The sequence below is a fragment of the Mustela nigripes genome, chromosome 7 (genome assembly GCF_022355385.1).
Source record: "Mustela nigripes isolate SB6536 chromosome 7, MUSNIG.SB6536, whole genome shotgun sequence".
Lineage (NCBI taxonomy): Eukaryota > Metazoa > Chordata > Mammalia > Carnivora > Mustelidae > Mustela > Mustela nigripes.
Window position 1 is genome coordinate 129,145,356 of NC_081563.1, and position 15,183 is coordinate 129,160,538.

General features: G+C 52.1%; 1 protein-coding gene across 2 annotated transcripts in view; it reads right to left on the reverse strand.

The window, feature by feature from the left end:
* PTGIS (prostaglandin I2 synthase) overlaps positions 1-15,183 on the reverse strand; it is a 41,027-nt gene that overhangs the window by 19,557 nt on the left and 6,287 nt on the right. For both annotated transcript variants that reach the window (XM_059407209.1, XM_059407208.1), the window contains exons 2-5: positions 12,983-13,106; positions 10,918-11,096; positions 8,173-8,316; positions 3,175-3,326 (exon numbers count right to left, since the gene is read on the reverse strand). In XM_059407209.1, the coding sequence (XP_059263192.1) occupies positions 3,175-3,326; positions 8,173-8,316; positions 10,918-11,096; positions 12,983-13,012 (505 nt within the window). In that variant the 5' untranslated portion in view covers positions 13,013-13,106. The remainder of the gene's footprint in view (positions 1-3,174; positions 3,327-8,172; positions 8,317-10,917; positions 11,097-12,982; positions 13,107-15,183) is intronic.

Here is a 15,183-nt window from a genome sequence, read left to right on the forward strand (position 1 = left end):
CTATACTGAGAGCAGGGCTGCTCCCTGAACCACCCAGAATCCCCAGGATCCCTTGTATGGAGGAATGGGCAATGGAGAGAAACCATTCTTTCCTGGAGAAGCAACGGGGGCTGGGATGTTTCGGGTGCCTTGTCAGGTGCTTTACACACAGGATTTTGCAATCAGACCAACTTTTCATTTTGCTGGTTCTGCCATCTCCCAGCTCCGTGTCCCTGACCAAGGACTTCACCTCTCTGAGCCTCAGTTTCCCTACTTGCAAAATGAGTATAATAATGCCAACCTTCTAACCTTGATGGCAGGATTCAAGGACACAAGGAGTTGTCTCTAAAAGGATGCGAAGAGGTAACTCAGAGCGGAGAAGCAAACATCTGTTTCATCACCGTGGTCAGGGAAATGTCCATAAAGCCAGAGGCCCTTTTTTTGGCCCAACAGATTGGCAAGGTTGTAAAGGCTGATAACTGCTTGTTGAAATGCAAATTAAAACAAGTTACCTGCCTCTGCCCATCAGATTGGCAAACAAATAGGAAGACTGATAACATCTGGTGGGGAATGACCAGACTCCCTCCCTTTAGGCAGGAGTATGAATTGCTCCATGGTTTTGGACATGATGTGGCAGCAGCTAACAAGAATTTTAATGTGTATGCCCTTTGACGTGGCAAACCCACTTCCAGGAAACTGTCAGAGAGGAATAAAATCACCAGATGGTAGAGAAGATACAAGTACAATGAAATACTGTAATAGCCACACACACACATACAAGGAAACAATTATAAATACCCACTGGAGGGGGATGGTTGTCTAAATGCTGGCAAGCAAGAGCTGCAAAGATGTCTCAATCCTTCCGCATGTGATTTTATATCCTTCTACTTTGTTAGAGTCATTTCTGATTTATTTTTATCGTGGATTTCCTGGGGTTTTCCCAGCATAGCATGACATCTGCTGCAAACAGGGACAGTGGACCTCTTCTCTACCCATTCTTATAGCAGTAATTGATTTCTCTTATCTAATTGCATTGGCTAACACCACTAGAAGAGGTTTGTGTTGACAGGGAAGAATTCACAGCTACAGTATTAGGTTAAAAAAATTAAATTGCAGACCATAGATATAATCCTTTTCTAAAATACACGGTGAAACTCTAGACATGTATATTTGTCTCTGTCGTAAAATGCAGTATTCCTATAAAACAGTGTGAGGGGGTATATACCAGCACGTTAACACTGGTTTCCACAAGAAGCTAGGCTTGGAAGAGTATTGTTACTCTTAACTGTCGACATCTTTGAATTGTTAACCCTAATAATATTTCTTTCTTTCTTTTTTTAAAGATTTTATTTATTTATTTGAAAAAGAGCATGAGCGGGGTGGGCAGGGAGGGAGAAGCAGACTCCCCACCGAGTAAGGAGCCTGACACAGAGCTCCATCCCAGGACCTGAGCTAAAATCAGATTCTGAACTGACCGAGCCACCCAGGTGCCCCAAGAATGTTTCTTTCTTAATTTAAACAATCTAATATTAATTTTGATTTTTAAAAAATACATAAAGGAAATGGGGTCACAAGCTGTTGAGAGCACTTATTGAGACCACGTGTAACCTAGTATCTGGCTTATAGAAAGTCCTCAACAGAAAAGTGCTTTTTTCTTATTACCTCAGCTATTCCTAACAGTCAGCCTGTTGGAAGATCCTATTGTTTTTCCCATTTTACAGATGAGATCGCTGAGGAACAGGGACTATATATAGGATCCAGTAAATCATCTCAAGCCACCTGAGCTGAGAGCCTGTCTCAATCACTCCCTTCAATGGCCCCTTCGGAGAAAGGACCTGGGGCAAAAAGAAGTAACTCGCCCAAAGTCATCAGTGCAGAAACCCAAGAGCAGGGATCTGAATCCAGGTTTTGCTGGACACACGTTATTTCTCTAACCTCCTGTGCCACATGCAGCTTCCTGGCCTCCCTGGAGAGTTGGATCCAGCTAAGGTGGGATAGGGCTTGGGGACTTGTACCATTAACAAGGGCGCCAGGGGATTCTTCTCACTAGGTAGTTTGAGACCCAGTGGCTAGAAGACAGTGCAGCCCAGTGATTCCCATGGCCCCAGGTACTGAATCCCACCAGAACCTCTTTACCAATACTGAGTCCCCTCGGGAGCCACAAAAATAAATGGGGTGGAATTTCACAAACCCAAGTGGAAATACTTGAGATGTAGCATTTCATGAACATGCTAAATGGTTGAACAATTCCTTCAGTGTGCAAGATCAATGTTGTAAGAGCGGAGGGTTGATAACTAAGAGAAATGAAGGCCACGAGAGACACAGACAAGAACAGCCTAAGTCACAACAGCCTCAAACTGGGAATGACCCCACATCCATCAACCAGGAAATGGACAAATCGTGGTACATCACCCTAACAAAACGCTATGCTACCATGAAAACGGACTACAGACCCATAAGGCAATCTGGAAGTTGATAGACAAGAAGCTGAGAGTCAGAAGCCAGACACAGACGGGCACACATGGCCTGATTCTATTTATGGGAAGCTCAAGAAAGGTAAAACTAATCCGAGGTGAAAGGAACCCATCCAGTGGCTTCCTCTGTGGGGTGGATATTGACTGGGAAAGGCCATGAAGCATTTAGATTTACCTCTCAGCTGTGCATTTAGGACCTGTGTGCTCTCGTCTATGAAAACTGTATCTCAGGGGCGCCTGGGTGGCTCAGTGGGTTAAGCCTCTGCTTTCGGCTCAGGTCATGATCTCAGGGTCCTGGGATCGAGCCCCTCGTCAGCCTCTCTGCTCAGCAGGAAGCCTGCTTCTCCCTCTCTCTGCCTGCCTCTCTGCCTACTTGTGATCTCTGTCTGTCAAATAAATAAATAAAATCTTTAAGAAAAAAAAAGAAAAAGATCAGTAAAAAAAAGTAACAGAAACCTTTACAAATAGAATAAAAATAACACACAAATAGGTGTCTAGGCCCTACCTCAGGTGTGCTGTATCTGCCAGGAACCCCAGCTCTGGCCTGCACCCTGCCCCCCACCACTGTGCTCTTGCATACGCCCAGTGACAGGGATCTCACTGCTTCCCTGGGTGAGAGAATGTCCTTCCTCTTAGGCTGTCTGTGATCCTTCACCTGGAGCGTGGGCTCCCTGAGTCCCTCTCCTGCCCCACCACCCACCACGGCGCCCGCGGTGCTTACCCACTGAAAGGGAGCCACGTGCCAGTTTGGGGAGCAGGAGATCGAGCTGGCGGAAGGTGTGGAAGACATCGGCTGAGTGGGCGCGGTCCTGGGCCTGGCTCTCATGGGTACGCGGCAGAGCTTCGACTCCGTACAGGGTCAGGTAGCCAGCTCTGCGGGCGGCACACAGTGGGTGAGGGGGTCCTCCTTGGGCACACTGGCGAAACCTTCCCGCAGCGGCTTGCAAGCGTTTTGTCATGCACGGAGCTAACGAGCACCTGCTTTTCCTGCTTCACGCCGGACTCTTCTGCACCAGGGAGTCAGCAATGGAGCAAACAGACAGAGCACTCCAGCCCTCAGGGGTGGCCCCCCATGCGGAACACAGATAGCCGGCAACAGAGTACGTGAACAAGTCCTACCCGCCGGTGCTCAGAGATGAGGACAAACGAAGCTGCCTGGAAGGGGGGGGGGGCAGTGAAGAGGGAAGGGGGTCTCAGAGTATGAAGGGGGGGGGGGGGGGGTATCAGGGCAACATCCCGAGCCAGGAAGCAGATGCAGGGTTGAAGAGCAGCGAGGAGGCCGGTGAGGCTGGAACAGAGGGACTGAGGGGGCAGCAGGGCAAGATGGAGGCCCCGATCAGGAAAAGAGGTTATTGACCCTACAGATGAAGTCAGGGCAGGCTTCCTAGAGGAGGCAGGGTCTGAGCTGAGTAGGGAGAAGGGTAGACGAAGGGGTGCGGGCCAAATGCACAACCTGGGCCAAGGCTCAGAACTGAGGGGGCAAGCATGGGCTGGTCAGAGAGCTGCTAGGTGTCCCTGGCGCAGGCACTGGAATGTGGGGGGACAAGCACGGGAACACCAGGGAGGTGGCAGGGCCGGTGATGCAGGGCAGGGCAGGGGGCTGGGTGGCCACGGGGAGAAGGCTGGGCTGGACCTGAAGGGTGGTGGCAGTCTGAACAGGAAGTACAGGGCCTGGCGAGATGCGGACAAAGGATGAGTCCCAGGAGAGAGTATGAGCACTCAGGCTGACCACAGGAATGCTCTTAAAGAAAATGCTTTCGCCACCAGCCACTTGTAAATGTTCCAAAAGCCCAGCCCCACTGGCTTCCGTCCTGGGAGAAAAGCCACAGGTTTTCACTTTTTCCATGCGGTGGGAGAGACTGGCCCTCTGCAGAGATGCCCTGACCTGTCCCATTAGCTGCTGCTCATCCCTGATCTCCCAGGAGAGGGACTTCCCAAGGGTGGAAGCAGGAATGGGGGGGGGGGGGGTGCCAGAGAGGCCAGGCCGGTCTAGAACTCCTCTGTCCCTCATCTGTGCAGTGAGGGCTCTGAACAGATCTTCTATCAATATTCAAAGGAGGGACAGACGGATGGGCCGGAGGCTGTGTGAATAGACGGGGGGGTGGGGTGGCTGGCTGGACGGATGGTTGGGAGAGAGGGAGGGTGGATGGGTCAGAATTTGATCCTAAGAACACGATCTTGGGAGAAACTGCAGGGTCATCCTGATTCTGAGCTCGGTCACCCAGGCTACTCCTGTGCCACCTTTCCCCTGCCTCCGTCTCCCTCATCTGGCCTGGCTTCCATGCCCCGCAGAGATGGAAAGCTCACAACTGACCCATCCCACTACTCTAAGACGGCAGCGCTTCCTTCGGAAGAGCGGATCCTCCCAGGCTTGTACCTCTGCATCCTACTCGTCCCACTGCCCCTCCAGTCACATGAGGCCCCAGGACCCTGTTCTCCAGACCAGTGCCCCCAGTTTCCTTCCAGCAGAGTTGTAACGGTGCAACTCGCAAACTGGATTCAGCCCACCGACATGTTTGGTTTGGTGAAAAGAGTTTTCCTACAAACAAACCAAACGATTGGGAAAACCTCACAAAATCTGGATGCCCTCTCTTATCTCATGTTGGAAAAGGAACCCCCCCTGCAAAAAACCTGCAGTCCTTCCTGGTAACCCTGGGCAGCCATGGAGTCACAGCTGCTGCCCTTATCCTGGAGCTGGGGCAGCCAGCCCTGTGGTTTCTGGTTCCGCTTGCACCAGTGTTTCCCTTAAAGCAGAGAACCATTTTCCTGTGTGTGAATATATATACATATATTTCTATCAAAAATAACCCCAGGGCTGCCTGGGTGGCTCAGTGGGTTAAAGCCTCTGCCTTCGGCTCAGGTCATGATCCCAGAGTCCTGGGATCGAGCCCCGCATCAGGCTCTCTGCTCAGCCGGGAGCCTGCTTCCTCCTCTCTCTTTGTCTGCCTCTCTGCCTACTTGTGATCTCTCTCTGTCAAATAAATAAATAAAATCTTAAAAAAAAAATAACCCCAGTAAAGCCTAAGTAGGCCGTGAGGTTTCCCACTGTGGATGGGAGGGTCCCTCCTGTGGCACCTTGCACAGCAAAGGGACCAGGACAAGGCGGCAGACAGAATAAATCGTGGTGCGTAAACACACACGACCTGTAGGTGGTGCTAGAAGTCAGGAAGAAAAATAAAGCCGGCAGGGAGCTGGGGGAGGAGTGGGGGCCATCCTATGAACCGGGTGTCAGGAGTGGCCTCTGAGAGGAGATATCACTTGCCACGTGAATGAAGTGAGGTGAAAGCCATGCGGACATGTAGGGAACAGCATTCTTGGGAAAGGGAACAGAAAGTGCAAAGCCCTTGGGGCAGGACGTGTGCTGGGCTGCGGCTGATCACGCAGGAACATGGGAGCCAGGGTGAGAACTTTGGACAGGACTCTGACAGAGGCAGGAGAGCCATAGGATGGGTTGGAAGGCCTAAGTGGTGGCATCTCTTGGTTTGGGGCCACATGAGCCTGCACCTCCTGTCATCCAACTCAGTCGTTCCCTTCCCATCTCAGTGACTGCAGATGGCACCAAGAAGGCCAAGTCCACCAGGCCAAGAAACAGAAGCTCCAGGCCAGGCCTCAGATCCCGAAGACAGGGATCCGTTTACATGTGATTCCCTCCACTCCCCACTCCCACATGCACCGGGTGTTACCATGGGCGTAAACAGACTCGGCTGCCCCCACACTGCGCCCACGTCCCCCAAGGGCACAGCCTCCCCGCCTTTTCTCAACCAAGGACATAGGGTGACAGGAGCCAGGAGCTGTGGGAGACGCCCTGCTGTGAACCTGCTGTGTGGTTTTAGCTGCTCCTCTCTGGGCCTCAGCCCCCCTCCCCGCAATCTCACAATGACAAGGTGGACAGCACCAGCATCACCCGCACGAATTACAGCCCTTGACGGTGCTCGCACCACTCCAGGATGACAGAAGACAGGCGCGGACCACTTATACAGCAAGGGTGTACGTGAGAGTGGGGACCCTGCCGGGCTGCCTGGGTGGCTCTGTCGGCTGGGCGACTGGCTCTTGATTTCAGCTCATCATGATCTCAGGGTCATGAGATCGAGCCCCGCATCAGGCTCCGTGCAGAGCGTGGAGTCTGCTGGAGATTCTTTCTCACCCTTCAACCTCCCCCCCGCTTGCTCTCTCTCTTTCTTAAATCGATCAATAAAATCAAATCTTTATTTTTAAAAGTGCAGGCTCTATAGCCATGACCCCAAATGATGGGACTCTGGGCAAATGTCTTAGGCTCTCTGGGCCTCAGTTTTTTCATCTGTTGAATGGGGTTTGTAAAGTTCCAGCCTCGTGGAGCTGTTGTGAGGGTGAAAAGTGTTAACACACATTGAGCCTACATGTGAGCACATACGTAGGTGTCATAAACGTACCTGTGTGCCCAGATGTGTCAGCGAAGGCCTGGCCCTTATTCTGAAATCATGTCTCTAATTTCTTTTGCAGTAGTTGAAATGGTCTTTGGTTTTTGAAATGCTGGTCAGTTACTGGGACTACCAGAAATCCACGGACTATCCTTCCAGCTCTTTCCTGTTGCCTGTGCCCATGCTCCCCGACCCCCTCAAATCCTCAGCAGGTCCTACCAAGTCCGTCTGTCCCCCAGAGCTACCACTTGTCGCCATTTCCTGGTCACCTCCAGGTCCAGACTCCTGTTCTCTCACCCAGCCAACATCAACAGCCTCCTAACACGAACCTCCTGCCTCTTCAGCCAAAACCCCCACCCCCACCCCACCCAACCAAGCTTGGTCTCCGTCCGCAGCCAAAGAGAGCTTTAAAACCCAAGCCCAATCATGTCACACCCCTGCCCCAACCCCCAGTGTCACTCATCTTACTTAGAATAAATTCCAAAGCCCTTCCCCGCCTTGAGAGGCTCAGTGAGACCCTGTTTCCCAAAGGCAAGTGCTCTGACCTCTTCTGGCCCTCTGGCCAAGCACCCTCCCCACTCCACCCCTCTGCACCTGCTGACTCCTTTGCCTACAATCTCAGCAGGGGTGGGTGGGGGGTGAGGGGGTAGCACTTGTAGCCAGCCCCCAACTCTGAGGCCAGATGCTCGGAAAAGCCTCCTTTCCAGTCTGGTCAAGAGTCCCCTAGGCACTCGCTCCTCTTCTGCTGCTCTCTGCATTATTCTCTCAATTATTCCCCTCTTGGACGTATCTGTCTTTATTTACTGGTTTGTGATCTGTCTCTCCAGCTCGTGTAAGCTGAATGAGTTTCGGGGTGTTGTTTCCCCCCTGCTGTATGCCCGGAGCTTGGAATCGTGTCTGCCACTGCCGAAGGAAGGGACGTTGGATAGTGTGCTGTGTGATCTGAGTTTACAAGATCTGGTAAAAACAAAATTAAAGTCCTGGGTTGGTCTCCCAAATACTGTTTTCCTGGATGTGAAGTCCAAGGTTTGGAAGCCACGGGACAAGACGGTCTCTAAAACCTTGTTCTGCTCTTCCCTCTCCAGACCACTGGCAAGGCCCCTCTCCCTGACCCGGGTGAGCCTCCTTTTCAACTCATAGCCTGAGCCAAGTAAACTCCTGGGGTCGCAGATACAACAGGTCATCTATTGTCTTTGCGTTGCATGTCCCAAACTGCTTCCCCACCCATAAAGTCTTCATGGCTCCTATGGCCACTATCAGTGGCTGACCCAGGCCCGGGTAGCTGGGCTCCATTCCCGAGATGCGGAGCCACCCTGGCTCACCTGAGCAGGCAGCTGTAGGAGAAATCGAGGAGACCCATCTCGAGCCAGCCACCGGCCGCTTCTGAGGTGTCACCCAGCAGGACGGTGCGGAGGTTGCTATACATGGCATCCGTGAGTGCCTGGAGGTCTCTGTGGAGGAGGGTCCTAGGGCAGGGAACAGAGTGAGGGTACAGCCTCCGAAGGGGAATGTGCACACAGGCATCCCCCATCCCGAAACCTTAGGGTCCCAGGGCTTTGGTTCCTCATTGGCAATGGGGGCCTGCAGAAAATTGGCATAAATATGATATTATTATTATTATTATTATCATTGTCGATAACAATGACAGTGGCAGTTGCTTTTTATTGTGCCAAGTGCCATGATCTCATTTCATCTTTTGACAACTCTAGGGATCCCAGGTACTACCATGGCACCCAGACAGAGAAACTCAGGGACAGAGAAGAACGCAACTTTCCCGAGGTCACACAGCCAGTAAGCGATGAAGCTGGGATTGAAACCCTGGTCTGCCCGACCCCAGGGTCTGAACTCCTGACCGCGACAGTCTGTCCCTCCTCGGGACACACAAGCTCAGATAAGGAACGCACACACTTCTGGAGGAGAGAGAACTAGCCAGGGAACTCTTTCTCCTTGAGATCTGAAGTTAGGGACACCTGTTTGGGTAAAGCAACCCCCCGACCAAGGACTGCGAAGATGTGATCCTGAGTGAAGGCAGTACGAGGAATCAGGTCGCCTGAACTGGCGACCTGGTCTCACCACATGTGTCTAGGAGCCTTGCAGGGTGTGCAGCTAAAGCTGAAGCCCCTCCATACTGAGCCTCCACAGTACACGGAGCCAACACGGAGCCAAGGCTGAGGCTGTGATTAGAAGCCAACCCAAGGGAGGGTCTTGTGTCTGAGGTGAAGGCCCCTTTGGAGCATGTGCAGGCATCTAGACCAGAAAAGGTCACCCCCCCACCCCGCATCCTCCACACCGCCCCCCCCACCCGCCGCCAAGCCCACAGTGTCCACTTAACATGGCAGAAAGAACATTTCACAGAGACGCCTCGCGGCAGCACCGAGAACAGGCCCAGTGCGCTGACCCAGCTCTCTGTCCCCACCTGCTGTTCGGAATCAGGGTGGACCCCTGTAGATGGAGAAAGCCACTGGGTTCTAGATTAACTCAAGAGGGGAAAGCCTCCAGAAGGGTTCCACAAACTCCCAGGAAATATAAGCTTTGGGATGTTCAAGGTGAAACGTTGCTGGAGACACGAGAGACGTGACACAGGTGAGAGAGCGTGTGAAAGGGCTTACTGCCGTGCCTTGCACACGGTAAGTGCTGGATAAATGGGAGCTAGCCTAGTGATTGACCTTGACCCACCGGTGACCCAGACCCCACACTAAGCAACAGTCTTCGACGGAGACAGTAGCTCTTAACAGACGTGGGAGCTATGCCCAGAAGACCACATGCTGGCTGATGGGGAATTCCTAGGAACACTCAGGGCAGACAGTGGAGGAAATTCACAGGAACTCTCAGCGCAGACACTGGAGGAAAGTGGAGGCCTCCCTGGGTAGGGGGGCAGAATGCAGTGAACTGGGGATTCTTATTGCCAATGGGACCTAATGGTCCCCCTAGAATGCCAGGACTGAGGATACTTGGGCTCAAAAATACTCTTAGCAGCCACCCCACAAAGCCAAGGTCAGACTGGGAATCGCCTCTCACTGAGGTTCACGTCACACTCTGGCTTTCCTCAGCTTTAGCAGTCCTGCAAAACCCATTCTAGACGCTTTTCCTAACCCCAGCACGCTATCCTTCCTGGAGACAGACCACTTCGAATCACCATCAGACTGCGTGAACTCTAGCAGACCCAGAGACTTCTTTCCTCAGTATGTCAGCTGGAGGGGACTAGGCTGGGGAGTCTGCAAACCTGAGTTCAAATCTCAGGGGTGCCATCTGCTAACGGAGGACTGTGGGGAAGTCACTTTACTTCCCTGAGTCTGTTTCCTCAACTGTAAGACAGGGATGAAAGTACCTATCTCTTGAGGCAACGGCACAGAGAGTAAAGCGTTCCTAGCGAATACCAGCATATGGCAGGCAAGTCGGCATCGTGGTGCAACCCCGCCCCGCACCTAGATGGTGACTGGCGTAGAGTAGGTCCTCAGATATTTGCAGACGTAATGAATGCAGAATAAATGTGCTCACATATCCTCTTGTTGACAGAATGATTCCTGTGTTTCAGGACTGGCACCACTTTCTTGCTGTGTGACCTAGGGCAAGTCACTGCTCCTCTCTGGGTCCCAGTGTCCTCGTCCAAAAAGTGGAGGCTAGAAGGGACTTACCCTCCAGCATCACTGGGAAAGCTACTGAGATCACAGAACATGGACTCAAAAACAATAATCACCCCACCCACTTCCCTTCCTTTTACAATGAGGAAACAGAGGCTCAGAGAGGGCAAGGGACTTGCTCAAAGTCACACAGTTAGGAAGTGATGGAGCTGAGATCTGAATCCAGGTCTGGCCGACCCAAACCCCGGGCTCCTCCTACTGAAATCAGACCTGCCTCCTAAAATGAATAAAGATGAAAGCAGCCTTTCTTCTGCCCAATTCTCTTGGGCTATTATTTGTTTTGTTTGTTTGTCTTCTCAGGACAGAATGCTGTTACTGGATGCCTGTTGCAGAGACGAACTCGGGCCGCACGGCACCTGGGCTACCCAGGCAGAAGCCCGTCAGGCCCTCCCCGGCCTCCCGCAGGCCCCGTCTCCAGCCACTCACGGTTTCATCTTGGCCTTTTCATCACTGGGGCTGTAATGTGGGAGCTGCACATCGAAAATCCTCTCCATGAGGAAGACAGCATAGGCGTGGAAGTCCAGCTTGCTGCGAGACTCCCACACCACTGTGTCATAGGAGTGGGGGTCCAGGAGGACAGTGACATACCTGCCCCCGACCAGCACCTGTGGGAGGTCAGCAGGGACAGAGTGAGGAGAGCCCCTATGAAGGACAGCAGCTCTCAGGGCCTGGGGCCCACCTTGTGCTAGACACTTAACACACAGTGTCCTCTCCGCCACCCCGCATGACGACCCTATGAGGTCGGGACCACTGATGGCCTGAAACTGAGGCTTAGAGAAGGCACAGGATGAGCCCGAGATCACGCAGCTGAGACGTGGTAGAGTGAGGACAGCCACTGGCTTTTCTGCGTCACAGGTTGTGCTCTTAACCGCCTCGCTCTTAAGCACCTCCCACCATTATCTTGGTTACTGCCAGATCCCCAGCCTCCGGGAGCGAGTCTGCCCCACAGAAGGCAGCAGATGGATGCTGTGTGCATCTTGGGTGGGCAGACGGACGGATGGATGAAGGGATGCTGTTGGGTTCAGGCTAGCGGACGTGCCAGCAGTACCTGCTTCTGCGGGAGGCTATGCTGCCCAATAAGGGAAGGAGCCATGGAGAGCTGTAAGCCTGTAATTAACAAAGGAAATGGCGTTCTTCCCTCAAACATCTGCTGGGGCGGGTCGCGGGGGGAGTGAGGGGTGCGGGTCACACAATCCTAACCACCCACTGCCTTGGCCCCTGTTTCCAAAGTGTGATCTGGGAGTCACGTTAATCAAACTCTTATAAAATACAGACTATCAGGTCATGAGATCAAGCCCCGCATTGGGCTTTGTGCTGATTCCCCCTCTCTCTCTCTGTCCCACCCCCACCCGCTAAAATAAATAAATAAATCTTTGAAATATAGGCCAATATCCAAGAAAATATGCTGTTGGACAGCTGTTGAACAGATTGGTAGATGGGTAGGTCAACAGAAGGATGTCGTCAGTGAATGTATGTTGGATGGAAAGATGAATGCAGGAGTAGCTAAAGGTTAGCTGGAAACTAAAAGTCTGAATGAATGTTGCGTACACGATGGCAGGGTCCTTGGTGGATACTGGGTAAAAGGATTGAAGGATGAATGCTGGATGGGTGGAACTTGAAAGGATGCATAGAAGGTAGATGGATGTGGTGGTTGTTTGGATGTTGAGGGGATGGATGGATGGACGGACGGATGGAGATATAAACAGATGCATACAGAGTGCACAGACATTGGATACTGGATGGATAGGTAACCAGATGTTAGGTTAATAGTGGCAGGTGGGCGGGAAGATGGGTAGATAAATGGAAGTTGGTAGAAACTGAACATATGGAGGTTCAGTCAATTAACTGCCTGATTCTTGATCTTAGGTCAGGTCTTGATCTCACAGTTGTAAGTTCAAACCCTGCATTAGGCTCACCCAAAAAAAGATATTGAATGTATAGATAAAAACTGGATAGACGTTAGGTACATGAATGGAGGGATGCTAGATCCATTTGGGTAGACAGATGAAAGGTTGGGTGATGGATAAATGGATGGATAGACAGATGTTAGATAGATATATGGAAAGATGGGTGAGTGGACAGAGGTTTGATGGAAACGGAGAACATGAATGAGGGTTCAGTGGATAGTCGGATGGAAAGATCCGCTTATATCCTGAGTAGACAGGAGGATGGGTGAATGTTGGCTGGATGGATGGTTGTTGGATAGATGGAAGCTGGGTGGGTGGACAGGGGTTGGCTGGATGGACATACAAGAACTGGACATCGAATGACTTCATGACGGGAAGATGCTCAAGGGACAATGAAGGAACGGATGTTGGGTAAGTGCCGGCTGTACAGTCGGATGGAAAAATGGAGAGAAAGTTGGTAGGACCAGTGGATCGGTGGGTTAGTGTATGGAAGGATGTAGAAGGAATCTGCCAACACCAGGTATGGCCAGCCCAGCTGCTCATCTCCTTCCCTTCCTGCCCCTAGAGGCACCGGCGGCACTTACAGTAAAGATATCACCATGCTTCTTCTTCATCCTAGTGAGGAAGCTGGCAGCATCTTTTCCAAACTCCAACGCATGGCCCAACCAAGGGATACTGCCCAGGTCCAGGGGAGGCTCGCCAGGTCGCCTGCAGAAGCCACAGTACTTATCACCATTTGATTAAGCAGGGAAGAAGACAAAAAGAGTGGGGCATGGGGTGTGATTTTTAAGTAGACTGGGCAGAGCAGGCTTCCCTGAAATATTTGAGAAAGACCTGAAGGCGGTGAGGGAAGGAGCCACATAGATATCTGGAAGAAGAGCCTTCCGGACAGAAGGAGCAACTGCAAAGGCCCCGAGGCTCCATCATGCCTGGTGTGTTCCTAGAACAATAAGTAGGCCAATGTGGCTGGATTGGAGGGAGCAAGGGGAAACAGCAGAAGCTGAGGCCAGATTGGTAACGGATGCCAGACCATGCAGGGGTCTGGATGTACCTGTCAGGACTTTAGCCTCTCCTCTGAGTGAGGTGGGAGCCCTGGGAGTCTCGAGTAGCAAAGGGACATGATTTGACTTAGGCTTTTTTTTTTTTCCCCCAGAATCCCTTTGGCTGCTGAGTAGAAGATGGGTTACAGGGGACCAAGAGCAAAAGCTGGGTGACCAGCAGACCTTGGTACATGTTAGGGAGTCCAATCACTTCCCTGTGGGTGCGAGAGCTTTCTAGAACTCAGTAGTACAAAGACCCAGAGCTCTCTGCCTGAGCCAGCCTGGACAGGGCTTTGTTCACCTCATACTCCCTGTCATGCCCACAGGGAAAGGTGGAGACTGGAGAGCATGGTGGGAGTGGCAGAAGGTAGTGGAAGGACTGGCCCGATCACTGACCCCCGGCTGGCCCACCATCCTCTGGGGGAGGGGCTGTTAGCTAGGGAGAGCTACGACACCACCATGACTGACCCAGACTGGAAGGAGCGTTCTCATCTTAGAATTATCAGGACCACAGGGACGCAGAGAGCTCCCGGTCTGCTGAATGACTGAGTCATCCCATCTCCAGTCACTGCGGAGTCATTGACTCGCTCAGCAAATACTAACTAGGGAGCAGGTGCTGCTCTGCGTGCTGGAGATACAGCCGCGGACGGAGAGGCGAGGAGCCTGACTTCACGGCGCTTCTATACTTTCATAAGGGGAGGCAGACAAAAAGAAAATAAAAGAGCAAACTCATTTCAGGGAGTGGGAAGTGTGATAAGATAAAGGAGAAAGAATTCAACAGTAAAAAGACAAAGAGCCACCATGGGTGGCTCCGACAGGTGTCCCACTCTTGATTTAGGCTCAGGTCGTGATCTCAGGGTCATGAGATTGAGCCCTGCGTCAGGCTCCACACTGGGCATGGAGTCTGCTTGGGATTTTTTCTCTCCCTCTCCCTCTCCCCCAGCTCCCTCTCACGCTCTCTGAAAAAAAAAAAAGACAACCCAATTTTAAAATGCACAGAGGATCTGAATGGACAGTCCAGTCCCCCACAGAAGAGGTACAATCGGCCAGCCAGCACACGAAAAGATGCTCAACGTCCTGAGGAACGGGGGAAATGCAAAACCACAGAGTGGGTCCCCTTCACGCCCAGGTGGCTGCAATCCAAGGAAAAACGAGGAAAGTAACCACGGGCGAGGACAGGGAGAAATGGGGACCCTCCCCTATTTCCGGTGGGACGTAAAATGGGGCGGCTGTTTCGGAAACTCGCCTGGCAGGTCCTCGAAAGGTTAAACAGAGTTACTGTACGAGTACACCCCAAGGAGCGGAAAATGGAAGCTCAGGAACAACCTCTGACGCTAGCATTCACGGGCGCGTCCTGCACAGCCGCCAAAAGAGGGAGCCAGCCCGGGAGTCCCATCAGCTGATGAACGGAGAGACCAAATACAGGTGCCCGGGCCATGGACGGGTCCTCAGCCACAAAGAGGAACAAAAGTACTGATTCACACCACAGTGTGCAAGAACCTCCAAGCCACCGCGCTAAGTGAAAGGAACCAGACACCAAAGGTCACGTACCGTATGATCTATTTCCATGGAATGTCCAGAAAAGTCACCTCCATAGAGATGGAAAGGAGATTAGTGGTTGCTGGGGGTGGAGGGGAGGGGAGAATGCGGAGTGAGTGCTAATGGGGATAGAATTTCTTTCAGGGATGACAAAAAATATCCTGGAGTTAGGCGGTGGTGATCATGGCACAACCTTGTGGCTGTTC